A 27,831-nucleotide genomic window follows, 5' to 3' on the forward strand; every position below is an offset into this window, starting at 1 on the left:
TTGCCTTCGAGCTGTCAACTCGGAAGTTGGAACACACGTACTGGTGGTTTGTCTATTTATCATCATCTGGTGCAACTAGTTCTGAACTTCAAGCTTTATCACTGAAACCTTTGAAACAGTTGGCAAGTGATTCCTCCTTTCCAATCGTTTTGTGGTTGATATAATTTTGATGATGATTGTGTTGGTACAGAGTAAATTCCATGGTCAGATTAAGCTCCACTGATCTTCAGACCAGGATTTGTTGGATACATACCAGGAAGGGCCTCAATGTTATATGTGTGATCTCTTTCCAGGATTTGAATTTTTTTTAGGAAAAGTACTTTGCTCCAGGTATGTACTGAGTCTGTACTCTCTGTGGGTGAATATGTTGATCATTGTGAGAGGGGATTGGGATAAACTTGCATTGGAATATGAAAACTAAGATAAATATCATTCTCTAGAATGATTACATTGTATAATACATTTCATTGATGAAATAGACTGATCAAAATGAGGAATGAACAAATGACCAAGACTGAGAGGGCCAATCAAAAAGTGAAAAACAGTAGAAATTTGTATATAGAAAGATTACTCGAGGTCTATTTCTGGGTATGACTGATTCCTGGTCAAAAGGAATAGTATTTGTGACCCTCAATCCAGTGCAGTGATTTGGATACTACTGAATCCATTAGTTGGCTTTAGAATGGGTGAGGATGTTGAGATCCAGGAAAAAGAACAACTTGTGATCAGAATATGTCATCAGAAGCAATGTTCAGAGATCTGAATTCATCATACTCACCCTTGTGCCCAAAAGATATGCTTCTGAACACATCCAGGTGAGATACCACTTATCAAGGTTGATTTTTCTGCTTGTTTGAAAAATTCACATTCAACTGTTCTATCTTTAATTTCATTTTGAAGTAAATTTTTCATATGTTCAGAACCATTTGATGCATAAGATTTCACTCCAATCATGTATTCAAACAATAAAAGCTTATCATCAGGCCTTTTGGTCAACCTCTTCTCTTGGAAGACTACCATCAATGTGCTGAGTAGGTTATTGAATTGAGAATGATCAGATGGCGGTGTTGTCCACTTGATATCCTGGTATTTCTCAAGTAGTTCTGGCTGAACAATATTTTTCTCTAGTAGCATATTTTCAAGTATTACCCTTCTTGATGATGCAATAATACTGTTTCCTGGATGTAGGTAAATTCAGATAGTCAGACAAATTTACAATTATCATGAAATTATATTTTGCTTACTTACCCAAGTGGAATATCAGATCAAAGAAGTTTGTCTTTGAGTACACTTCTGGGTTAAGATCAGGATAAACAGTTTTCAATATCTTGGCCAAATTCAGTGGGACTGGTGATAACCTCAAGACAAATTCTTTGAATATTTCATAAAGGTCTTGCCTTAGCCATGCAGCAGTTGACAAAGCGTACAGAATTCTGACACCAGCATACCCGGAAGCGCGATTCAGCTCTGATAACGCGTTTTGGAAATCATCTACTTTTAAGGTTTTAAAGTTCTCAAAGGGCTTCAAGATCGATGGTGTTTCTGATAGCCTAGAAATACTTCTCAACTTCCAGACGGCTCTAGTGAACATTTCTTTCTTCCAAAACAAGGGATTTTCAGAAAGTTTTGTAGCCTTCCATAATTGTTGTTCTTGTGCATGAAAGACCCAGATATGATCACAGAAGATATGATCTGCAAATTCTTTTTCAAACTGAGTAGAGTGATCATCAAGTATCAAGAGTTTTATATTTTCAAGCAGGTTTTTTGAATCACTGAATTTCAATGGTACTGAAAGTCGCAGTAAATCATCATGGATTTCTTTTATCAATTTTGTTGGAGTGAAGCTGGGATTGCTTTCAAGAATGTCCATCTTAAATTGATTGATGATTTTGATCCTTTCCAATGGTTCTCTCAGGACTGTTTCGTTCAATCCTCATCAGCAATACAGCAACACCCAGATAAGTAGGGTATTCACCTTGATTCGATATATTCATGTCTTGATGGCCATTGCGGGAGTCAAACATATGTGCGAGTTCAGCGTCTATTGCTTTTTCTTGCCCTGACCAAATCATAAAAAAGGTTAGCGATTCAAACCTCCACGAGGTCATTTTCTCTCCACTCACCTGTAAGAAGGGAAATCTCAGCTTCTCCGCGACTGACATGATAGCCATCACGAAAATCTTTCAAGTAGAATCGAGACTCCTTTGAGAAAAAGGTCTTGATGCGTAACAGGATTCCAACAATCCACAATCGCTCTCTTGGCTTCAAAGAAGATTCTTCTAAAACTTCAAGTGCTTCATTTATACATGGAATCACAAACTTCTTCTTTGTGTTGGTTTCCCAATCCAAACTTCGTCGTTCAAATAAATCTCCAAAATTCAGAATTGACTGAGCTAAAGACTGAAGATTTTTGTTCTTTTCTTGTATGATTCGAGTAGCAATCCTTTTATGCATGTTCAATGTCTCGATTGAAGGATAATATCGGAAATCATAAAAATTATCAGATAAGAAATTTATAAATTTTTCCTGACTTGATAGTTGAATTCTTGATCCCATAAGTCCAAACTTAGGGGCTCCTCCTCTAGATTTGATGTCAATAGAGTTGGCATCAATACTATGAGTGGGAAATCCCAAGATACCAGAATCTATCGCCACAAACGATGAATCGTCACCTTCTGCTATAAGCAGTGGCTCTATCAGAGAACTAGCATGCGTTGGGATGGCATTAGAGGTGTAAAACACACTCAAAGCAATCAAAATAACTAAAATCTTTTGTCTCATATTTGTTCAAGTGAAATAGTATAGAGAAATGAATATAAATGACGTTGATAATGGAAAAAGGGATTCTCAGGAAGAGTGGCCTTGTGAATCTGATAACACCAACTCTTACTGATAAATTACCGCCAAAAGATCTGATGCTTCTTTCTAGATGCACATCAAGAGTATATACAGATCAGATGGAGATGTCCATAGTTGAAAATTTCAATCCCCAAACTTAAAAGATGATACATTCATGCAGTGGCTTTCAAAGGAAACTCGTCCTCAACTTGCTTGTTTCCAAAATGCCATTCAAGAAGCAGATAAGAAGCAAATGTCATAGACATATGAATTCATTATTCAACCCCAGACAGCAATCTTTCTCTTCATACCCAAAACTCATGATATCATTGAACTTTTTTATGTACATGGCATATATCATGTAACATCTTTCATGATCATATCAGCCAAGGAATACCACTGATAGAACATTACTGCAAGAATCAGATGATCTGCACCACCCTAACCTTCCTCGGCCTCGGATGGTGCTGGGGACGTTACCAGATGAGACAATGCGGGATCACTGAGAGAACGGTCTCAGTCCCGGAATTTCTATGAGCGGTGACTGGAACGAGTTGAAACTGGCCAAGCTACCTTGCTCTGTCTCACCGAGACCAAACCCGTTTCCTCTCGTCCCATGGACATTCCGGATGTCAAAGACCGGGTGAGCTGCGTTTCTGACACAGAATGCCTGCTGTCGATTTGACTCCGATCGCATCCGATTACTATGTATCTGAAACAATGTGAATGCCGTCCTCACTGTCCTGTGTGCGAGACTGAGGTACTTTGTAAAAATTTGCCAACGATGAGAGGTACAGAACCTCAGCCACTGAAGAGCTTTTATATATGTCATGGAAGCCATTTCGCTGCGATGAACTTTTTGTAGATCTGTCTTTATTCCATATAATTACGGTCTCATAGACTTCAATTTCGTTCTTGAGACTCGATCACACTATCGGCCGCCTCCGTTCCGGCCAGCAGCTTCCGAATGAATATACCGGACCAGCCGAAGCAGCTCAAAACCTGATGATCAGCTTAATAACTCGGTCAAAGGTTCGACAACGAGGAGAGGTACAGCTCCTCATCCACTAATGAGTTCCTCTCAACTTGATCAAACCCGTTATAAAGTTATAAGATAAGAAAGCAAATTAATTACATTATTACCAGCTTCAAAAAACAAGTGACCAAAGGTTAAGGAAACCCAGAAAAGAGACCAGATTTTTGTTTCAAAGATGTTGGTACATGGAAAGTCAAGCCCATCGGTTAATATCTTTGAAAGAATATTGTCAAAACCTCAATATTTGGTTCCAGTTACGTAAAAGGGCCTGGTATTAAGTCGTTGAGTACTTGACTTAGGTACTTAAGTACTTAACCTAAGTATTTGAGTACTCAAGCACTCACTTGAGTAAATATCCAAGTACAAAAAGATTGTTGTTGGTATTATTGGAGAGATCAGGATTTTGGTCTGGTGGAGAATAGACTGGTCTGCATGTAGTTTATCACACATTGAAGCTAGGTTTTAATCATGCAAGGAATGTTTTGGTTAGATACAATGTAGATCTACATCTTTTACAGCGACTACCTCAAATACTGCGTGGAGATATGTTACCTGGTATACATGGATGTGGCTGCATAGTCTCTGGTACTTGAATGTGTATGTTTTGATCAAGGGCTATAATTATCTTCAGTTTTTAAACATACATACATTCAAATCCTGTGAGTTTTCTTTGTCTTCCCAGATGGTACATTCTATATGTGTATCATATTCATCAAATAATGAAACTTCAAATATATTTCCAATGATTTAAAGCCCATCATTCATCCTCAATGTAAGAAGTTTCATCCTGGCCTCTGATAGGAGCTCAAAAATGGAACAAATCAATAGAGTGTTTCTACTCACAGTAAGCTGACTAGTAATGTCACTAAGATTGAGAGAGACAGTGATTACCACACAAAAAATGAAGGTCATCATGAAACAGTTGTAAGGAAATATGTATATCTGAATCAATCCAGATATAGTTTTGCATACATCTATAGTAGGTACCAGTAGTATACGCAAGGGGAGTAAGCAACAATCAATCACCACAATTTTAAAATGGGAAAAGAGTGGCATACTACATGATCTTGCTAGCTGAACATTGGGATCACTAGTAAGATCTAATTCCAACAAAAGTTTTATCTGATTACGTTGGCACACAATTAATTTTTATCATTCCACATATTACAAAAAATACACCACATAAAATTTCCCTTACAGCCAATTCAAGAATGAGTGACCACTTCTCTTGAAAACAGTTGTTGCTGAAATGGTCAAGACCAACCAGAAAGTGTTTTTAAAGGTTCTGTATTCTCTGTGTTCTCTCTATTCTCAAATTCAGCAGAGAAACACAACTTGGTAGAAGACAAAACCAGGTTTTACACCATGATGTACATTTCAAAAAAGATCTCATTCTTCTTAGCAAAGTCCCTGGTGCAGGGGTTTAAACATAACAAGTGGTACCTGAGGCATTCTCAAATCAGCTGTACCTTTAGACTCCAAGTGGTGAACTTGGAATCTCAATATCTAGCATCCAAACAACATCAAGTCTCTCTACAGGGGAGCTTCAGTATTAGAGGAACTTAAGTATGCTTATCCCCAAAATTCCATAACCTGAGCCAGAAAATTTTGGTCATGAATTTGCCAAAGCCTTCAAATTAAATCTTGGATATACTTTTGACCAAAAGGGTCCTTTGTGCTGCTTATAATCCTACCAGGTATTCATCAACACTCCCTCTTAACTTAAAATATGAGGGTCTGAGTTTTGTAAAGTCAGTTTAATCAGCTGAGTCTATTATTGATTGAATGGAAGACTTGATTTCTTGAACAGATCAAGAAGAAATCTCAAAATGTATCCAAACTCAAATATGAAAGATGAGCATGGTTTGTCTAAGAACAGTGGAGTACATACAAGCTCCGACCCGACCCGCATGCATACACCCCAGATAATTTCGTTCCTCATCCAGAACCACAGCCTCGGATTCTATCAAAGCAGACACGCGTTTTGGATTGATAATACCACCACGCGATATTTCAACCCAGCAAAAAACTCTAAGCATCAAATTCCAAGAAAGTAATCATAAAATGCCAAGGAAAAAGACAGCACCTGTAAAGAAAGAAACCAAACCTACACCGAAGGAAACGAAACCTAAGGCTACACCAAAGGAAACGAAAGGATCTACCAAACGAAAAATCAAAGACGTTTCACCACCACCATCCGGATCAGGATCAGGATCAGAATCAGGATTGGAAGATGATCAGGATGATGATTTTAATGAAGTTGATAGTGATGATTTAGATAAAGAAACAGAAGCAGAAGAAGACGATGACGAAAGTGAATTTGAAGAAGAAACTAAGTCTAACAAAAGAACAAAAACAAATAAAACAAAATCTGTTTCGAATAAGAAACAAAAACTTGATGATAAAGATTCAAGTTTGATTAGTTCAATCAAGTTAATCAAACCTGATCAATCATCTAAAAACATTCCACTTGGTATGATTGGACAATCGTAAGTTTTAGAAAAACTCCAATCATAAGACCTTCCCAAAAACACTACAAGTAAAATTTCAAAACTGATGATGATTTATGTTTCGAAAATGTTACAGCACAATGAATTTTTTAAGTGAATTATCTGTACCAGAAAACAATGATCGAGAATGGTTATCAATCAATGGTAAGTCCAAACTCCAACCCATCCACCCCCAAAAAAAGAAACCCAAATTCTGAAACCAAGTCACTAATCCAATCTTATTTTCAATCACCCACCCATTTTTTTCCAACACAATTGAAAAGATCAAATTTATCGATTAGCACTAAAGAATTGGAACGAATTTGTTACATATCTAGTACCAAAATTAATTGAATGTGATTGGACATTACCAGTGTTACCTTACAAAGATTTAGTTCATAGACTTCAGTTAGTTAAGCCTTTCCGCTTATTTCCCCTTCAAGTTCTGTCCATACAAACTCTAATCTTCCGGGGGGGTTTTGTTGATGTTGTTTATAGTCGTGATGTACGGTTTTCGAATGATAAAACTCCTTATAAAACTAATTTTTCAGTTGGGTTTTCAAGAACTGGTAAAAAAGGACCTTGGGCTAGTTATTATATACATATTAAAGTTTGTTCTCTTTGCGAAAAGAAAAACTCGTGACACTAGTTTTTTTTGGAAACTTAGTTTTTTCATTTCTTTTTCGAATGACTGTATAGCCTGGTGATGGATCATTAATTGCAGGAGGGATTTGGAATCCTGATAAATCTCAGTAAGTCAGAAAACTTCATTTCTTTGGTTTACTCTGTTTCGAATTGATTGGATTTATTCAATTTTTTGGGTCCTTAGACTTACGACGATCAGACAATCGATTCTAAGTAATTCCAAACCATTAAGAAAAGTCATTAATCATCCAGAATTTATTAAAATGTTTGGGTCTCATGAAACTGTCAAAGGAAAAGTAAATTATACAGATTCTTAAACCTATTCACTTCCCTGGCCTCTAATCTATCTTTTTCTTGAAATTTTCGGAAAAACTGATGATGGATTTACTTTTTTCAGTCTAAAAGATCAAGTATTTTTGGTCATGATGATGAACTGAAAAATTCTCCTAAAATGGACAACGTAAACCAATCTCATCCGTAAGTACCTAAACCGAATCATCAAATCTTTCTATTACAAAAAGTTAATAAAGTTTTTTGATTCTCATCTATATATATATAGGGAAATTGATCTACTCAAGTTGAAAACTATTGCTGCTGTAAGATAGTAAGTCGAATAAACTTTCTCAAGATATACTTAAATCAATTGATTTCTGAAGGGTATGGTGATGTTTTTTTTCTGTAGTTTTTCAGATGAGTTGGTACTTTCAGATCGATTTGTAGAAGAAATTCAAAAATCAGTTAAAGTTGAGTATTTTCTTTTACATTTTCAATGACTTACCAGATGATCAACAAATTCAGTGTTAAAAGTAAATTGATTTGTGTTTCTCTCTCAGACGCTTTCACCTTTGATTATGTGTTTGAATGAGGTATGTTGTTTTTTGATCCTATCTGTGTTTGTCTTATAGATATAAATTGATGGGATGGGTCTTTGGTTTGGGTTTTGGAAATGTGGAATTGGTTTAGATGTTAATGCCAGAAGATTTAGATGATCAAGAAGGAGCACAAGAAGAAGAGGAAGAGGAGGAAGAGGAATAATGTAGAAGAGTTTCTTTTTGATAAAATGATAAGATGAAGCAGTGGGTTCTATCATAGTGTTAGACTTGGAAGCACCTGGATTAAAAGTTGTAGATTTTTCTTTTGGTTGGTTCTCTATTTATCAAAGTGAACTTGTTGGAATGTGTGATTTCAGTTATTGTTGTTTATATACAAATTGGATTCACATCAGAAATGTAGCGTATTACAATGTGATAAATACAATTTGTGTGTGTGTGTGTGTGTGTGTAGATTGATCGAATCGAACTGGAGTGGTATGCTATGTATTAGGGTTTTGATTTTTCTAGTTGAGTGCACGGGCCACTGATCGAATTTGGGAGGTCAGTGGGGTTTGTGGTAAACGTTAAATTCAAAGGGTTTGTCTAAATTGACTTGAAATTTAACAAGTTTTTAAGATCAAAAGTCAAAAATGTCAAGTGATTGATTATTGATGATTGAGTTTGTTGTATTGAAAGTGAAATTTAAGTGATAAAGACTCTTGGTTTAAGTGAATTGTAATCTGATCGAGTTTAGACTCTCTTTACTTTACCCTTAGATTAGTTAAGCTTTACCCTTTGATTGAGTTCATTCCACATCAGACAGACTCATCCTTCATCGTCAGCTTCATCGTCACTCATCATTCGTCATTCTCCTTTAATTCCTTAAATCACGCGTTTACCTATTTAGACATTTCTAATCCTCTTTAAACTACATTAGATTTCTTTCCTTTCTTACAAAACACTAAATCAAACATGAGGGAAATTGTGTATGTGATCATCATTTTATCTTTGATTCTTTCTTCTTTACCACCTTTTTTTGATTGATTTCCTTCCCTTTGATCTTTCTCTAGTCATCTTCAAACTGGTCAGGTAAATCATCTCTTTCTTCACTTCTTGACTCGTAAACTTTACTCATCTTTAAATCCTATTCAATCTGAGCTTAGTGTGGTAACCAAATCGGTAAGTGTCTTCATTCCACTTCTTTCATTTCCGATCATTGATCGATCAATCAAAAATATCTTAATTTCATTCAATCAAACTAATCTCAACACTTTGAATTCGTTTTATCAATTTATTAGGTGCTAAATTCTGGGAGGTGGTGTCTGATGAACACGGAATTGCTACTGATGGGCAGTAAGTTTCAACTTCAAAACTTGAACTTTCGATCATGGGTATCATGTCTCTTGTGAGAAAGAGATGACTGATAGGTCATTCTTGATGACTATTCTTAGGTACAAGGGTACCAGTGATCTACAACTCGAGCGAATCAGCGTTTATTACGTTAGTCACGCTTTTCTCTGTCTTCTGGTCACCGATCAAGATGTCTCTCTCTCTCTTTTCTCGATCGATCGACTGATCTTTCAACTTGTTGACTTTGCTCATATCTTTAGAATGAGGTCGCTGGTAACAAGTATGTGCCACGTGCCGTTTTGATCGATCTTGAACCGGGGACAATGGATTCCGTTCGATCGGGTCCTTTTGGTTCTTTGTTCCGACCCGACAACTTTGTCTTTGGTCAATCTGGTGCTGGTAACAACTGGGCCAAAGGTCATTACACGGAAGGAGCTGAATTAGTCGACTCAGTTTTGGATGTTGTTCGTAAAGAAGCCGAAGGTTGTGATTGCCTTCAAGGTTTCCAAATCACTCACTCCCTTGGTGGTGGTACCGGTGCTGGAATGGGTACTCTCTTGATTTCAAAGATTCGAGAAGAGTTTCCTGATCGAATGATGGCTACCTTCTCGGTCGTACCATCTCCAAAGGTGTCTGACACCGTTGTGGAACCTTATAACGCTACCCTCTCAGTTCATCAATTGGTTGAGAACTCTGATGAAACGTTTTGTATCGATAACGAGGCTTTATACGATATCTGCTTCCGTACCCTCAAACTACAAACTCCTACTTATGGTGATCTTAACCATTTGGTTTCCATTGTCATGAGTGGTATCACCACCTGTCTTCGATTCCCTGGTCAACTTAACTCCGATCTACGTAAATTGGCTGTCAACATGGTTCCCTTCCCGCGTTTACATTTCTTCATGGTCGGATTTGCTCCACTCACTGCTCGTGGAAGTCAACAATACCGCGCCGTCACCGTTCCGGAATTGACTTCACAAATGTTTGATGCCAAGAACATGATGGCTGCCTCTGATCCTCGACACGGTCGATACCTCACAGTAGCTGCTTACTTCCGTGGAAAGGTTTCGATGAAAGAAGTGGAAGAAAACATGCTTTCAGTCCAAAGCAAGAACTCAAACTACTTTGTTGAATGGAGTATGTCATTTTGGCTTCTTTATCCGCTGCTTGAAATCACGCTGATCTCTGCCTCCTCAATCGCGTCTTTTTTTGTCAGTTCCTAACAACGTTCAAACTGCACACTGTGACATTGCTCCTCGAGGTTTGAAGATGTCTGTGACCTTCATTGGTAACTCGACTGCCATTCAAGATCTCTTCAAGCGAATCGCCGATCAATTCACAGCCATGTTCAGGCGAAAGGCTTTCCTTCATTGGTACACTGGTGAAGGGTGTGTTTATTATTTATTTCCATCATGCCATTGGTTGGATACTTACATCCTTTGGTCTCAATAGAATGGACGAGATGGAGTTCACTGAAGCTGAGTCGAACATGCAAGATTTGGTCGCTGAATATCAGCAATACCAAGAGGCTCACATCGACGAAGATGAAGTCGAAGAGGAGGCTTACGAAGATGAGGTAAGCCATTTTTCATTCACCCTCTTCTCTTCAACCCATGTGATTGACTTTCTTTTGTCATGTATGATATAGGCACCTCCGGAAGAGTAGATGATTTGAAAGGATGATTTTTTCAGTTTTTTTGATTCACTGCTTTGTCTAATCAATTTGAACCTTCATTGATCTTATTGATGTGAGACTGAAAAAAAGAAGAGAGAAAAGAAAGTACAATGAAGCTATTTGTCTTTGTGATTTTCTTTTTTTTTTAATTTGAAACGGCCAATTTTGTTTCTTTTTTGTTTGTTTTGTTTTGTGCTTTCAAGTCTTAGTTCAGCTTTTTTATATTGTCCGCACTACCTTCAAAAATCTCAAATTGGTTATTTTATCTTTTTTGTTTGCGTTCAAAGTCTGGATTGATTTGATCTTATCTTCCATTTTGCTTCGATTCCTTTTACAGGACTTGAGGTGATTTGAGATGTGATGATTGAGTTTTTCTTGATGATGAGAATAAGATTGTGCGGTTGCTCGTTTAAGGCTTCTTTCATGCCCACTCAGAATAGATCTTGTTAATTCAATAATTAGATGATTGGTACTACTTTTCTTGATGTCTTGTGAAGATCAAAGTATACACCACGGGGCAGGTGGCATGTGATGCTCACGTGAATTTTGACCCTGCATGCTGTCTACATTGTCATACCCAATGTGAGTTACACGTGCTAGCCAGTGTGAGCATCACCCAATCTAACCCCTATCATAACAAGGTGAGCATCTCACATCATGACGAGGTGGAATAACTCACACATAGGTGAGTTATCTGAAATGACAACAGTGCAGGCTTGATCACCAATGACAGGTTGAGTGATTGCCCTCAGTGCTCATTCACCTTATTTGCTCTTAATAGCCAGCCCACTTAAATTGGGATGGGCTGTTTTTTTGCTGACAGAATTGTGCATAACAGAATTCATCTACTATTTGCATTGGCAAATGCTCTTCAATACTACATACATATATCAAGCTAATACAAAAGATAAGATTGGAAGAGTATAGCCAAAAAATAGAGACAGAAAGACTCAAATAAAATAAAGTAGACCTGAAGGTGATGGGGATCTTTGTATCAAAGGAAATGATGATGTAGATATGACTGAATGTGAGACACAAAGCCAAATAGATGTATGTATTACTTACCTAATACATACAGGTGATCAAGCCAGTGATTGAACAATCTGTGGACAAGGGAGAGTCGGATAAAAAGGAAGATTCAGATAAAAAGTAGTTAGAAGAAATCAGTAAACTTGAATCATGAAGTTAAGATGTTTGAGAACAAGAACATCTCACTTGATCTATTAAGTTTTTGTAGATTGTTACTTACTTTGAAAGAAAGGAGCTTGTCTTGGGTGTATCTGTTTTGTTGAATGATTTTATTTGTTTTACTATAGCTGATCTTACTGATTCTCCTGATCTGATAGAAATGAAAAAGATTGGTCAAGGCTGATTAGTTCATTTGGTTTTGAATTGAGTGATTGTTTATTGAACTTCAGACAAATTGGCTTTGAAGTAGCATGATGAAGTTTGATTGTTTTATAAGTTCTTTTGAAATTCATACTTCCATTCTGCTCAATCTATTCTTCATGATTTTCATTTTGATTTTTTAAGAGATGATTCAATGGATTGAGATAAAGCAGAACAAACAAACCTGATATTTTTTTTTGAACTGTTGCATCTTCTTCTAAAGGTGGAGTACAGAGTAATTGAACACAGGATAGTTTCAAAGCTGTCAATCCATAGATCATCAAAATACAATGTAATGAGCACAAAGAACAAAATAGGAAGGACCGAGCATGATTAAATCAAAATGAGTCTTTGGAGAAGAGAAAAAGAGGGAAACTCACAATGATATAAGTGAATTGATATTGTTGAAGGAGACTAAAGGGCATCAATAAATATGATAGCATCAAAAGAAAATCAAACAGAAAAGATTGATGTGAAGGACAGATAAACTTACCATGATGTTATCCAGTTTGTTCTTGCAATCTATTACATTGATGTGATGCAGTTGATGAACCTTGCTATTCAAGATGCGAGAGTGAGATTTCCTGTGATTGATTGAAGTGGTGACGTTTGAGGGGGTTGTGTGCGGAACAACTTAGACGGACAACGGTGGTCAATGGAATTTGGAGAAGTACTTAAAAACCAGTGACGCCACTGTCCCCCAAAAAAAATAAAAAAAACCAAAAAAATTGTAAAGTACAAATATTGCTGGGTTCTCAAGAATTTGAGTCATCCAAGCTGATTCAGGTGCTGAGCAGCTGGCTGACAGGTCCTGCTCACACACATTGTCTCACCCGCTAATAGGCTGGTACATCACATGAGCGTAACGTGATCTTGCTGCTCACAGCGAGCTCATGTGTAGAACGGGTGACAAGCCTGGGTGAGGGCCACGTAGCCGCGGTCACACTGCTGCCAACTGTTCTACACAACGACTTGGCATGGTCATACCCAACTTACATCTCACGTGGTCCCAGTTCAAAGTTGCCCCATGGTGTAGCATGTTTGAAAAGCTTTTCATACCGTGGGAAAGTCGCCTCTTGTGAAGGAAACTACTATTCTTTTTAGAGGTTGAATGAAGGATTTGTGAGGAATCCAGATTGAAAATGAGTAACAAAATCTTGGAGAGCAGAACAAATAATTATTCTGACCAAAGAAGGCTTTTTATATATCTTTTGAAACCTTGCAATATATGCTGTCTTGGGTGATCCATTCTCTTTAGTGAGGCTCTGTCAATTCAGGCCTCATGGTAAGGTGAAACACCCTAAACTCTGCCTTGGCTGTTGATTATGGCTGAGCATGAGGGCAGGGTCTCTTTGGGGAGACGAGCACCCGCCATTGGGGTTTTGGGTTCTACTCAACTGAATCTTCCCCATATCACCCAGCTTGCACTACTGCTGCATGGTCATAACATTATAAGGTTATGTTTCTTGAGAAGTAGAGAGGTGGTGTTTTGGAAGTATGAGTGAAAGTAGATGAATGTTGTGGATAAAGTTTGTGGATCAAAAAACTCTATTCTCACTGTACAGCATCTGATTCCAGTTCTTGACTGTTACATGATGTGACATCTGCAATGTATCCCTTTCATGTCCCTCACTCTTTATAGAATCTTGTCTTGCACCTTGTTTTCCCTTTTTAGGTGCTGGCATTCACTATGACATTGGTAGCCTCAATTTTGTTCATGAAGTTTTGGGAAAGCCATAGATCCTGAAAAATTGTTGGAGAGCCTTGGATTTCGTTGTTTGAATTTCAAGTTTCATCTTGGTTGGGTATACTTTTTGTTCTTTACTATTGAAGAACTATATGTTGTATTAAATTGAAATTGACATTCTCACATGGAAAATAAATTTGAAGAATCTCTTGCACACCAAGCTGCAAAACCATTTTTGACAATGGGGCAAATCAGGGCTGTACAGTCCAAGCATGTGTCAAGATTTGTGGGTAGGCCAAGACTTTTTGAAAATACCTGGGACTACCACTGTCTTGACACAAGATACCATAGATGTGACATTCACCAATACAAGGGATATTAGGTGGCACACTTCTGGATGCCCCAGCATATCTGGATGCTCTGGAAAAGTGTGATTCACAGATCTTTCCTCTGAGGTCCTAGAAGTATTCATAGCTCTTCATAGACCTTGGAATCACATAGAGATATCACTGTGATTACACATAGTATATAGTTCAAAGTGTATGTAATTAAAAATCCTGCACAGGGCATATCTTCTTTGACAGAACCAGAGTCTTGACTTGCTTGCATTCAAGGAAAATTTCTCAAATTGTGAGGTTAGGCAAAATTGACTACAGAATGGTATGTTCCCTCATTGATCTATGTGGGACTGATCACACTCTCCTAGGGGTCTGATAGATAATCAATCTTGAGGCATTTTGATTCACATTCTTCAATTTTTGGGTACCAATGGAACAAGATGACTGTCAATGTCCATCCTCTTCAAAGCTTCACAGGGCTGAATATCCCAATTCGTTCAACACAGTCCAATCTTGGAATCATGGTAAATGAGGTGGTGAAAAAGATAGCAACAAATGCTGTGGGTATCAATCATGCAAGCTCTTATGGACAAATTGTAAGGCCTTAGTCCACAGTTCTGTGGCCAAACAGGTCTGTAACACAATTTTCTGGTGCAGTGTGCAAGGCCTTAGCTCACAGTTTGGTGGCCAAACAAGTCTGTAAAGCAATTTCATGTTGCAGTTTGCTTGTTGTCAAGCTATATAACACTCACAACATCTGTGCCAAATCTAAACACATCATTTACTTTCTATATTTCAAAATTGATGATTGTCATCCTTTGGTTCATGAACCAATTCAGATCCAAACATATCATATATGGTAGGTTTCAAGAAGCTTGGCCCCAATTTGCCACTGACTAGCTTGTGTTTTGTTGGCAACATTTATGGGATACAAAGTTAAAACTGGGAAAAAAATCCCAGTTTTAACTTTGTATCCCACCATTGGTCAAGCTTTTGTGTAATTGTATGTAATACATTATACCATATCCAACTGGGATTTATTTTGTCATAGTCAGATTGTATTGAGATTTTTTGTCACCAGCTATTTATGTCACTCATTGGTTAAGAGAATTCATAGTAATAGATCAATACTGGTGTTTTATTCGATGTTAGGCACAATAGCACAGAGAAAAGCACTCAAACGTTCAAGATTGTTAACAGTGATCAGTTATCAAGCCTGGCTCGCAGCGCCGGCGTAAGCGGGCAGCAGCGGGAAGTGCTGCGCACGGCGCTGGCGCCTCGCTGCCAGGCCAGCGGGCACCATGTGCGTTGCGCCTTTCGTAGTCAATCATCCACCAATTTATATCAAGCAGCGCTTTGCGCAGACTGACCCGGGTCGGACGTCATTTCGCTGCGCAGCGCTTTTAGCGCTTTCAGTATACAAATATACATCTTCCATGGTTCTTCAATATTCTCAATCAACATTCCCAAGACACTTCCAAACTTATCTAAGCAAAGGGCCGAGAGGGACTTGGATAAGTTTGATGCACTTCTCGATCTAAACTCAATGGATTTATGGCATTGGATCAAAACGTCACCACAAAGCTGTCTCCACTTATCAGGATGCCACGTTACCACCATTCAAAATTCAGATTGGATCGAAACAACCATCACCTTTCTCTCTTCAACCCTTGACACCTTCTTGTTTTGATCTTATTTGATTGGTATTGAACAACCTGATCTACGCCTTTCTCTCTCTACACCTTTCTCCTTCTACAGATTTTTCTTTTCAGTCCTCAAGTCTCAAGATGTTTTGAAGATCAGTGGGGGTCTTGCTGAAATTGAACATGATTCAAGGTATAAAGGTAGGCATTCCTCCCCAGTCTCTGATCCCTATCGACTATCATTTGTTATAGTTGTTAACCATTGTCTTCCAAATACTGACCCTTGAATTCACCTACTACATCCAATTAACAACATCATCAATCGTTCCTCCCAGTTTCCTATTTACACCAATAATTTCATCAATCCCCAATTGTCTTAACACTTGAATCTCCTTCGATCAGATTTCCAATCATGTTAAATAAACAGCCCACCATAGATTCTTTCTTAGCTTCCGGATACGAAAGCGATGTAGGTTCTACTGCCCCCCCTCGTCGATCTTCTCGCATGGTGACCCCGGCTAGACGAGTCCCCGGAATGATTACCCCCTCTTCCGACTCCCGACGTGGTATGGGTGACTTGTTCTCAGTCAGGGATGTCAGAGATGCCCATGTCCACCGACGCCAAGAGCGATCTGCCTCATTACCTGGCAATGAAGTCTCTCGTGATCCACCCCGTGGACGTTCAAAGACCATCTCACGTCCTTCGACATCTGCAAGTCCTTTCTTTTTCTTCATGAATCCAGTCTTCTGATAGTAACATCACTATCTATTTTTTGTTCATCTTTTGATTCAATTTCTAGGCTACTAGCACCAATACCTTCAGTCAACATTGGGCCACTGTGTTGCCAAAAAGGAGCAACGCAGTGGCAACGCACCGCAGCGGGTTTACGGGCAACGCAACACAGTGTAACGTGTTTTACAGTTACACACTGCGCTGCCCGACATGGGTCCGAGTCCAGGGGGGTTGTGTTGCTTTTGCAACGGGTCTTCCGGCAATGCAACGGGTCAGCAGCGGGGCCACAGGATTCCTGGTCATCAGCCCTCGCGGAATCCAGCTTCGTAAGCCAGGATTCCCCATACAACCTCCATCAACGTCAGCCGACCCCAACTTGCCTTATTCAGCAGTAAGGGGATGGACAACCCCAACCCCTTCCCATCGATCAAGATGTTGAAGGCATACTCTTTGCGATTCGATAGCAACCCCTTCGTCCCATTAACATCGATTCCTAGTTTTTGGTTTTGATTTTCCGGATTTCTTCAATCCCCAGTATCGATTACCCTCATCATGGCTAGCAGTCCCGGCGAAGATGCCACCAATCCACCTCCTTCTCAGGCCAGTGGTCAAATCACTCCACTTCGACGTTCATCACGCCCTCCGACTCCTCGTAAAAGCCTTCCAGGAATGGTACAGCCATCAACTGATGGCCGGACCGCTATTTCCCTTCCAACGAATTCCAAAAACAAGAGGACCCAGTCTGGATCGATTTGGACCTCATCGTGTAGGACCAAAGCTGCTCCTACTAAAACTAGCACTAATAAATCGAAGAAACGGTCCAGGGTCAGCAAATCAAACAACAACGTAAGTAATCTTGATTCTTTCTTCACGTCGATTTACTCACATATTTTGTTTTTTCTTTCTCATCCTGCCTATCATGATCAATCACAGCCTATCGATGACAATGTACCTTTGGAGACCGAAATGAATCAGGACTCTGATGATCACCTGACCCAGCGCCAGAAAGCCAAGCGTGCTAAGGTATTGGAAGGTGAAGACGATGACAATCCCGCTCAATATGATCCTGTACAGGATTATTTTGGAGAACCCGAGTGGGGACCAGATGATGTAAGATGATGATATTGATGTTTCTCATATTAAATTCACATTGTTTATCTAATATCAGTCCATGAACTGATATTTCTTTTCATTTGACAGGATCCGAACATGAAACCGCTTGTGTATCCGTGTCTCTGGTGTCCCAAAAAACCTTGTATTCATTATGACTCTAATTCGAATCTCAAGCAGCACCGTGACGGTTACGCCGTCGGCCGAGTTCAAAAACCATGCGCTGGTCGTCAAGCTGCAATTGATTCAGGAGCCAATCTTCCAGCAAGTGCTATCGATATCATGACGAAGAAGAAAGAAACCAACCAGCGACAGATGGTTGAGTTCTTTGATTCCAAAACACCACCTTTCAAAATCGAAGTCCTCAACCAGATTCTTACGGTGTGGATCTTAGCGTAAGCCCTTCCTTGGAATCGAATTGAGGACCATTTCCTCCGTGTTGCCTTTCGCTACGCTCGCCAAAACGTTAAGATCTTTGGCCAAACATGGGTGGCCAGAGAAGCCGGTGGCATGTATGTGTCCTTTCAAGACACTGTCTTGAAAGAAATCAATGTGAGTGGTGATTACTTTTTGGAACTTACGATTTCAAACTAACTTTGAAATCGAAATGGTCCCACTCTGCAAGGGCAACACTGGTAGGTTCACCCTCATTCACGATGGTTGGACGACGGCAAACAATATCCACGCTTTCTTAGGCGCGGCGGTCACGTTCATTGATGACAAGTGGACCTATCAAGTCCGTCATCTTACTCTGAAGCTAGTCGCATGGTACCACAATGGCAAATGGCTGGCACAGCCATTAGTCCATTTTATGAAGAAGCATCAGCTTCATCTCAAGATAAGTTAATTCGATTTCAATCATATTTCTTCAATGTTACTTATTATGTATCTTTATGTAACACATGCTTAGCCAGGTAACCGATTCGGGTTCCAATAATATGACCATGGCACAGGAGATGCATCTGAAGTTTCTCGAAGATGCGAATACCAACACTGGATCGAATCCGACGTCTTACACGTGGAACCCAGCGACTGAACATGCTTGATGTTTCCTTCACAAGCTTTCATCAACAGTCAAGGGTGGCTTGGTGGAACTTGGCCGAACTGTACCTTCTCGACATCAACAGCGCGAATCGATCTTGGGAGTTTTCCCCATCCCTGAGCGACTGCCGGTCATTGCAGAGGAAGACGAAGAAGAATCACACCCAAGTGCGATTGTTATTGAAGACGACGAAGATCAAACTGAAGCTGAAGAAATGCCTTTACCTGATGAAGAAGACACTGATCACGATTCCGAATGCGAAGAGACCGCCTGTGCTCCTCCGGACTATGACGAAGCTGAAGAGGACCGGTGCGATCGGGAAGATGTGAATGACATCGCACCTGAAACCTCAACCACAAACGATTTCAAAAACAACACATCAAGGAAACATGCTCTCCGTCTCAATGCGTTAATGGCCCAGGTAATCACTGCTGTATCATGTCCGGATGATCAATAAATGCTAACTGCGTTTTATATTGGGTTTATCAGGCTAACTTTATCTCGCGCCGGGTTGCTAGATCAGCTCCTTGGCGCAGATATTTCACACGTGTTGCAAAAAGCATGAATCTCAAACTTTTACCCTTGACACCAGGTTACAATGCGACCCGTTGGAACGCGGAATTCGATTCTCTTAACCAATTGGTACAGGCACGTAAGGTGGGTAGCGATTTTGACTTTATCCTTACTGATACATCTAATTAGACCAATTTGTAATGTCCCATTTATTAGGTTGTTAGCAAGTTGCTTGCGGACGACCTTGAGCGTGTCAGAGCAAAGTCACGTCGTATCAGGTTGTCTCAAAAGCCGCGCGGATACTTCCATGAAATCTTCTTCACTCCCGACGACTGGGATTCACTCGAGGAATTAACAAACGAGCTGTCTGTAAGTCCTGCTCATGTGATACGTGATGTGCACCTCCTGGAGTGATTTGCTAACTCAATTTTGAATAGCCTTTTCTACTGTTGACTAAAAGAATGGAAGGAAATGGACCTACAGGCTCGATGGTGATTCCCGAATTCTGTGCACTCAAGCTGCATCTTGCGAATCGGGTAAAAGATCTTCAAGTTGGCGATGCACTGCTACCCATGATCATGTCAATGCAAGAGCGAGTGGAACAATATCTTCAAGAAGCTTTGGCTTGCGACACAACGGTCATGGCAAGTCTTTTAAACCCTTTCTTTCGCCTTCAGTTCTACGAGCAGGCATTTGGACCTCAGCACCCCCATACGATCCGCGCTGGTACACTCTTGCAGGAGAAGTTCGCACAGCGTCAGAAAACGATTGGCTCACCACAGACTGACGTACCAGCATCAACCTCTGACTCGAATTCAACTACCTCAGCGAAGACGAGCTCTGACGTCAATGTGTTTCAGCTTTTCAAAGCTCAAGAGCCTCAGGCACAGGTAGATGAAATGGCTGCTTACCTAAAGGGAACACATCCGATGTCGGCTAAGGATGATGCTAGGGAATGCAACGCCATATTACCATGGTGGAGTGTGCGTATTACTTTCTGGCTTGAATCATGAATCGCTTTTGCATTATCATCGTTAATCTTTTGTGAAAATCTTGGTAGGTCAATTGTGTTGTTTTTCCAGTGCTGGCATCTCTGGCAAAAGACTATCTAAGCCTCTCTGCCAGTTCGGCCATAGTCGAGCGGACATTCTCTGCCGCAGCAGACATTTGTTCATCAGATCGAGTTCGTTTGGTCCCACGTACGATTGAGCAAAACGTTGGTTCTCGTCTTTGGGCACGTCAAGGGGTACGCCTAGGTCACAAATACAAGGAGGTAAACGAGGCAATTGATGCATTTGGGGGTAGGCAAAAAGATACAAATAATTGAATACAGTAAAGTGGCTCTATTTACAACTGTGTAATGAATAAATAATCCCCACTCGTCATATCATATCTTGACTGCTCGTTGCCCGTTGCGACTAGTTGCAACGCAAGCAACGTCCGTTGTTAGCAACGCAACACAACACGTTCCATAGTTGCCCATTGCGTTGTCCTATATGGGGCCAAATTTTGACCGTTGCGCTGCTCAGCAACGACCCGTTGCGCGCAGTGCAGCGCAACGGCCCAACGTTGCTTCAGTCGAGATCGCTCCCGCTCTGTATCAGATGGCGGCAAAGGATCGTCTTCTACTTCAAGGATCATTGCTTCAAAGGGCAAGAAGAAGAGCCAAGCTGTAAGTGACGCTTTTGTTCAATATTTGATTGAAGAATCTTTTTACTGATCAATTGATTTTCTGGTCATTGTATTCAGGTATTGATCGAAGCCGGTCCTCCTGCTGTAGACTTGCAACAAGATTCAGACGAGGAGAACTTGCGCATCAATAAACGCAAACGAAATCAGGATCCAAATGCCGAAGATGAATACACCAGTCCTTTTGATCACTATGGTAAACCTTGGCATCTCCCTAAAGATGTATGTATCATTTTTCTTCATTCATTGATCTCTCTCTATCAGCCTCTTTCTGTCACTTGATTTTTTGATTAATCTGTCATAATCATAATCATGTAACATGTTAGCTGACATTAAACATTATTGTAGCCAAAGGACCAACCCGGATTATCTTACACTTGTCTCTACTGTAACAAGGATGTCAGAGTCAGTGCGAGCTCTCGATCAAACCTCAAAGTCCACCGAGATGGAAACCCTGCAGCTGGCAAGTCTGGAGCTGGCTGTCCTTGTCGTGGCCTGGCAATAGCGGCCGGTGCCAAGCTTCCTCCAACTGTCGACGAACTGCGTATCGAACGTCTTCAGGAAGAACAACAAACGTCTCTTGCTTCCTTTGTCCTCTCGCCACCTAAGTTTTCAAATCAAACTTTGAATCAATGCCTTTCTGTGTGGCAAGTAGCACACGCATTGCCGTTCATTCGAATTGAGGACCCAATTCTTAAGTCGATTATGTATTGGTTATGCCCGGACGCCCGTGTATTTGGACGAAAGTGGTCAGCCGAAGAGGCAAAGCGGCTTTACCTTTCACTTCGTGGTTTGGTTATTGAGAAGGAGCTCAAGGTATGTTTTTTATTGTTTGATTTGTCTAACTTGCCTTGCATTCTATATGTTGATCCTCCCTCTTTTTATCTCTTGCTGCGGCCCACCATTTTATTTTTGATTTCTCTTTGTACAGGAGTTAGACAGCAAGTTCTGTCTCATTCAAGATGTTTGGACCGTGAAGGGGAATCTCCACGCTTTCATCGGAGCGTCTGTCTCTTATGTTACAAAGGACTGGAAATATGTAGTTCACCATTTCAGTATGAAACTCGTGGCGTGGCATCACAAGGGTGACTTGCTTGCTGAGCCAATGGTCACATTATTGAAAAAAAATGATCTTTATAAAAAGATAAGTAGTTTGATCTTTCATCTTCCACTTTTCTTTTATTTTATTTGATTTCATGTACTAATACTTACCCAACTATTACATGCTTGCTAGTGTTTCCGATTCAGGAAGCAACAACTTTACCTTAGGTCGCGAAATGCATTGTCAACTCTACGAAGAGGGGATCAGATCAGGACACGATTTCAGCTGGGAACCCAAATCAATGTCAATACGATGTTTCTGTCACAAGATGGGATTAATTGTCAAGGCAGGGCTTGATGCTCTTGGAATGAAACCCAGGCGCATCCGCCACGATACCTTGGGTAGGTTTCCAGCAGTTGAATTAATGGCAGTTATAAGTGAGGAGGAAGAGTCGGATGGCCTCAAGTCCGGATCGGAGGAAAATGAAGATATTGAAGAAGACGATGACTTACAAACACTACAAAAAATGTCATCTTTTCTCATGAGACTAGAAAAGCCCGGGTGGCATAGAAAATGTCGGTCCACACTTTTCTTTTCTCACTTGACTAGTTTTCACTGGTAGATAGCATCTATGTCTGTGCCCGTCCCACATACATAGGACCCTAAAGATCATCAAGCGGCAAAGTTTTCTTTGCTTCCAGTGTAATTTATCCAAAAAACAGATTGGCAAAAGTGGCTCACATATATTGGTTATATCTTCTGAGACTCGCCCGACAACTCATGCTACACATGGCTTGTTTGATTTGCAGGATAATATCCTTGTTCAATGGCCAAGTCATCTTATTCAAGAAACTCTTGGGAAGGCCGCTCTTTTACCATGCCCTCCTCATTTCCCTACAACTCGCCAGCAGACAGGCTTATAAATTTATAACATCATCGTCTTTTTCCGAATCAATATAGCGATCTCTACCTCTGTTGATGTCCTTTTTCAACTCTTTTTAAACCTTGCTGTTGCTGCGCATAAGCGTCTCGAAATAGTTTCCAACAATCGTATTTGACTTTATCTCACTTTCTGCTCATAGTCTCCAAACGTCTCATGACCAGCAGGATGCATCCAGCCTCAAAGCCAGAGGTGTTCGATCCGAGTGCACCTGGTGTTGGAAAGCAGATGATGCTGGATTGGCTACAAATAAATTTTCCATTGATTCCAGTCAATGGTCAACTAAGTAAATCCAAGATAGCCGAGACGGTCCGGGAGCAGCAGCCTGAGTGTTCGTAGATCCCATTTTCAACTTTCAATCATTGCAAATGTTTCTAACTCTCATTCAAATTACATATCTCACCTCCAACGTATCAAGTCTTTCCGGATCCTACAAGTTCATCACCGCCCCAACGATTTGATCAAAGCGGCACATCTAGCATGAACAATCCAGAGGAAGCAAAAAAAGACAGTTCCTCTAGTACGACTTCCATGCCACATCCTTCCGCTGTTTCTTCTTCTTCTAAAACTGTCAAGAAGGACTTGGGAGCCCATCCACCACCATCATCAGTTGCTCGTTTGGCCAAGCGATCAGTGTCAAATGAGACAGACAAAAACTCCAACAAGAGATCTGCAACTGGTACTGTATCTGAATTTGAAATCATGAATCCCCATACTTCACGGTAAGCTAATGGAACGATTGGCGTCTTCTACAACAACAGGGTCCCGTTGCGTCTCAAGTGTAACTCCAAAATCAAACAAGGTATATGAGCCTTGTTCCCTATCTTACCTACTGTGACCAAGTTATGCTGATGCCGAATCCAAGACCTCACATCGCTCAAAAAGCACAAAACCCACAACTACAGACGATGTTGAAGTTTCAGATGATGTTCATAAAGTCGAACTGTCTGGATCCACACCCCAATTTATCAGCTCACATTTGCTTGGGCCAGAAGGAGCACAGTCATTCATTAGTCCTGATCTGATCCCTCTTCAACACATGAACAAGTCATCTTTTCGTCGTATTCCACCAAAATCGCCTTGTTTGAAGACTCAAACTAACGATCTGGTCGATGTGGGCCCACAAAGTGCTGTTATCCCAAGTGTTACCAAGGTGAAATTCCATCCCGACTTGATTGAGTTTTCGGACCTCGATCTCTTTGAGACTGAAAATACGGGTGAGCTGCCTTGTCTAAATCTTCCGCATTGTATTTGGTCTGATTTAGTCTGACCTATCCCGCTGAAAAAAACAGAGACAGAGCCTGTCATACCTTGCCTTACAAACAGCGGGAAGCAAAGGTCAGGTGTTGATATTTTCTTGATGGAGCAACATCGCAATGACAAAAGTAAGTAAATTCCGCCTATCTTCTGATCTTATATCTCCTTTTCAAAGCTTGATCCACATTTGTTTAGTCTTAGGTCTTGAAACAGCTCTATCCGAATTGAAAACCAAAATTGAGATGACCGCAAAGTCAGATATTGATACAAAGAAAGCACAGCAACAAGGTACAAGTCGTCATCATCTTTTCGCCATAATATCGAAGCTGACCCCACCTGCAGATGATCTACTCCAAGGACTCAAAGCCGATGTCGCACACCTCAAAAAGAAGAGTAGGACAATTGATCAACTAAACGACAAAGTTGCCAGTATGGAGCAAGAACTCATACACCTGAAGGAAAAGTTAGATGAAGCTCTCTCAGAACTTCAAAAACAGGAAGAGATAATTACAAAGATGATGAGCTTATCAGATTCTGAAGATACCGCCTCTGAGTAAACTTATGGTTCTAGACGTAAATCTATTACCGAGTCTTGGGAAAACAGATTTTACTTTTCATTTTGTTTCCATGATCCCGTCATTTCTATTATATCACCCTAAATAGCTATGAAATCTTAAATGTTACACTGAGCTGAAACTTGATCAATCGAGGAGCATACATATTCTCATGTACTTTGATTCAAATCTGCTCTTCCATTGAGATCTAAAAGATTTGTTCATTGTGTCACTCTTTAAATGTCCAAACCACTCTGACAGCGCTACCAACACAATTCTTGAATATTGACTTAATGCCCTTGCATTTGCTAGGGGATCATTATACAAATGAAAGAAGATGATCGAGCAACAAGTTCAGATTTGCCAAGTATTACAATCACGCTTGTCCTTGATCATAGGTAAATACAAAGGGGCACAAGCCACCCTGAGTGATCATTTGGATCCCCGACAAAGGAAATCATGAAACCCAATGGTATTTTTTTAATATGATGTACTCGTTGGATGTGTCGAGGTGTATACAAACATAAGATCAAGTTATGAGGCGGTAATTATTATGTCCTTCATGACATCCTCTTATGATGACTTTTCTATTCTCAGAGTGTATCCTAGTAATGAATCATAAATCTGATGATTGATACGTCAAACAAATGCGTTTGAGTTGCCTAGTCATGACAACCATCCCATGAAAGGACGTCTTGGTGCTAGAAGACTTTATATTTTGGTCTTTTAGAAGCTGATCATCAGTTCACACTTTCCGTTTCTTCAAATACTTGTGATTTTCTTTCTAAAAAACTATTTCAAGCTTGTTTTTTTTGAAAGCATCCTGCTCCAAAACTCATTGTCTTCAACTCTTTGTTTTTTGAAACCTGATGATTTCAAACCTTTCAATTCTTCAGAGAACTGACCATTTCAAAGTCTCTCGTCTTTTGAATTCCTTAGCACTTCACACTCTTACTTTTTTAACATATTTATCATTCCAAACTCTCTCGTTCTTTGAAAAACTTATCGTTTGAAGCTTTTGCTTTTCTCAACTTTTCATTTCAAGCTTTTTGGATTTCCCCAACTCACCGTTAAGATTTTGATCCTTTGAAACCTTATCATCCCAAGCCTATGTTTTTCTAAACCTAACATTTCAAGCTTTTTATCTTTGAAAAACTTTACATTTCGAGCTTTTTGTTTTTGTAAACAGCTCACCTCAAACTTTTCGTTTTTCCAAAACTTATCATTTCGAGTCTTTTGTGTTTCAAAAACCTACGATCTTAAACTTCATTTTTCAGAACCTTGTGATTTGAAACCAAATCTTTGGGCATCTACTTAAGAGTGGTAACAGCTACTCAGAGATCATGGTCAAAAAAGTGATACCTCCGCCTTCGAGTCCACCAAGAAAAGCGGTTTCAAAAAAAAGAAAGAAAGACGAATCAGGTCCGGAAATCAGTAAGCCAAGTCTTGATCTGATCTACATCACTTACAGACTATTTACTGATGAGTTCTGTTATCCAAGACCAAACTGGAAACAGCACAAGTGCTATACAGGACTCGTTAAAGGACGTTGGAGTTACCGTTGGAGTTAAAACTCAGAGGGATTGTTTGCTTGGATTACTGTCTCGGCATGTGATACGGAAGAAGCCTCGAATGTCCAAGAGGCTAGTCCCAGACATCACCCCAAGATGCAAAGACAACCGATTTGTAGAGGCCCGCGACATCGAAATTCCCAGTCAGCTATCCGATGAGGGTCCTAATTATTCTCTATTTTCAAACCCCGACCTTGTGGAGATGATTCGTGGTGTGGGACTTGATGCCACTGATTTTGATCGCACAAATCTCATCAAGATGTGTAAGACATATAGTGAATTGAGTAAGTTTGTCTTCCTTCGTCCAAGAATTGAGCTGGAATCTGACGTACATATGAGCATGATAGTTATCATTCCGGATCACCTACAGAAATTCTCCTTCGAGTCTTCAAACACATCAGAGCCCAAAGAAGGTCAATATCTTGTCATGTGCTGAATATAGAGACTGTTCTCATTTTTACATCTTCGACTGCTTAACCAGACTCGAGTCGGGATCAATCCCAACAGCCTGTGGCAGGACCATCGGTACCCACAATTCGAAGTTCAGAGCCCAAAGAAGGTCAGTAATAGTATCATGTAATGTGTACAATCATCAATATAGGTACCGTGTTCTTACTCTTACACCTTTGATTGCAGTTCCAGACTCGAGCCCGGATCGTTCCAAATCCCAACAGCCGGTTGCAGGACCATCTGTATCCTCCATTCGAAGTCTTAAGAACATCCGCTCAAAGAAGCCTGGAGTGCGCTCAATCAAAAAGTCGTTGCCAAAACCAAGAAAATCAGGAAAGGGCAAACTCAAAGCACGTGGAAGCGATGACTACACAACATCTCACTCTGGAAGCGATGACTACGTACCATCTAACTCTGGAACCGACAACTCCAATCCATCAGACACCTACATCAGCGAAGCTAGTGATGATGAAAATTCAAATACCAGACCCAATACTTCGCGCGACACTTCCAGGCCCAAAGGAAGGCAGAATAGCAAAGGCACCTTCACCCTTGATAGCGTACTTGAGTCTGGAGAGTCTCTGGAAACAAACTCAATTCCTGAAGCACGAGATGGACCAGACGATTCGAATCCCAAAAAACCATCAAAAAATGAGTCTGATAAGCTAGAAACTGGAAGTGCGGACTGGGTCATTCAAAGGATTTGTGAGTGCAGTTTCATATATCTGTTTCTGGGTTTGTTTGATCCTCAATGAGGCAGAAACTGATGCCTGTTTCTATGTAGATAAGCTCGAAGCTCACATAGCAAGGACAGACAAGAGACTTGAGGCGATATCAGAAAAGTTTGATATTTTATCTGACATTGTTGACAAAAGAATTGGGACATGCTCTCCAAAGGGCAGTGGTACTAAGTCACGCGGTGGGCAAACTTCAGTCAGTTGTTTTTCTATGCGCTCAGTCTTGAATCAAGATTAATCCTTTAAATTGGATTAGGCTTGGATACGATTCACATTGAGACAATGTTT

The 27,831-nt window shown here is 40.2% G+C and overlaps 6 protein-coding genes across 6 annotated transcripts; 5 read left to right on the forward strand and 1 right to left on the reverse strand.

The window, feature by feature from the left end:
* Positions 1-429: 429 nt before the first annotated feature.
* Positions 430-2,781, reverse strand: MELLADRAFT_104919 (uncharacterized protein; the record flags this gene model as incomplete). Its single annotated transcript, XM_007408166.1, has 5 exons — positions 430-514; positions 779-1,178; positions 1,249-1,917; positions 1,976-2,059; positions 2,124-2,781. The coding sequence occupies 5 exons, from the start codon at positions 2,779-2,781 to the stop codon at positions 430-432; spliced, it is 1,896 nt and encodes a 631-aa protein (XP_007408228.1).
* Positions 2,782-5,865: 3,084 nt separating this feature from the next.
* Positions 5,866-8,043, forward strand: MELLADRAFT_115976 (uncharacterized protein; the record flags this gene model as incomplete). The annotated part of the gene is made up of 11 exons (XM_007408036.1): positions 5,866-6,363; positions 6,461-6,528; positions 6,648-6,771; positions 6,862-6,973; positions 7,063-7,115; positions 7,193-7,304; positions 7,406-7,485; positions 7,568-7,612; positions 7,691-7,751; positions 7,842-7,874; positions 7,972-8,043. The coding sequence occupies 11 exons, from the start codon at positions 5,939-5,941 to the stop codon at positions 8,041-8,043; spliced, it is 1,185 nt and encodes a 394-aa protein (XP_007408098.1).
* Positions 8,044-8,613: 570 nt separating this feature from the next.
* MELLADRAFT_42837 (uncharacterized protein) lies at positions 8,614-11,322 on the forward strand (the record flags this gene model as incomplete). The annotated part of the gene is made up of 9 exons (XM_007408037.1): positions 8,614-8,806; positions 8,891-8,909; positions 8,984-8,999; positions 9,119-9,173; positions 9,272-9,320; positions 9,431-10,310; positions 10,390-10,561; positions 10,626-10,749; positions 10,822-11,322. 9 exons carry the CDS (start codon positions 8,793-8,795, stop codon positions 10,837-10,839), a joined length of 1,347 nt encoding a protein of 448 aa, XP_007408099.1.
* A 6,525-nt stretch (positions 11,323-17,847) lies between these two features.
* Positions 17,848-20,316, forward strand: MELLADRAFT_104922 (uncharacterized protein; the record flags this gene model as incomplete). The annotated part of the gene is made up of 4 exons (XM_007408038.1): positions 17,848-18,066; positions 18,876-19,211; positions 19,280-19,447; positions 19,981-20,316. The coding sequence occupies 4 exons, from the start codon at positions 17,848-17,850 to the stop codon at positions 20,314-20,316; spliced, it is 1,059 nt and encodes a 352-aa protein (XP_007408100.1).
* Positions 20,317-23,454: 3,138 nt separating this feature from the next.
* Positions 23,455-25,407, forward strand: MELLADRAFT_104923 (uncharacterized protein; the record flags this gene model as incomplete). Its single annotated transcript, XM_007408039.1, has 6 exons — positions 23,455-23,696; positions 23,818-24,191; positions 24,267-24,359; positions 24,427-24,653; positions 25,098-25,183; positions 25,383-25,407. The coding sequence occupies 6 exons, from the start codon at positions 23,455-23,457 to the stop codon at positions 25,405-25,407; spliced, it is 1,047 nt and encodes a 348-aa protein (XP_007408101.1).
* A 721-nt stretch (positions 25,408-26,128) lies between these two features.
* Positions 26,129-27,781, forward strand: MELLADRAFT_61803 (uncharacterized protein; the record flags this gene model as incomplete). The annotated part of the gene is made up of 5 exons (XM_007408040.1): positions 26,129-26,219; positions 26,257-26,640; positions 26,838-26,915; positions 26,993-27,511; positions 27,591-27,781. The coding sequence occupies 5 exons, from the start codon at positions 26,129-26,131 to the stop codon at positions 27,779-27,781; spliced, it is 1,263 nt and encodes a 420-aa protein (XP_007408102.1).
* Positions 27,782-27,831: the final 50 nt, after the last annotated feature.

This window comes from Melampsora larici-populina, assembly GCF_000204055.1.
Source record: "Melampsora larici-populina 98AG31 unplaced genomic scaffold MELLAscaffold_11, whole genome shotgun sequence".
Taxonomy (NCBI): Eukaryota; Fungi; Basidiomycota; class Pucciniomycetes; order Pucciniales; family Melampsoraceae; genus Melampsora; species Melampsora laricis-populina.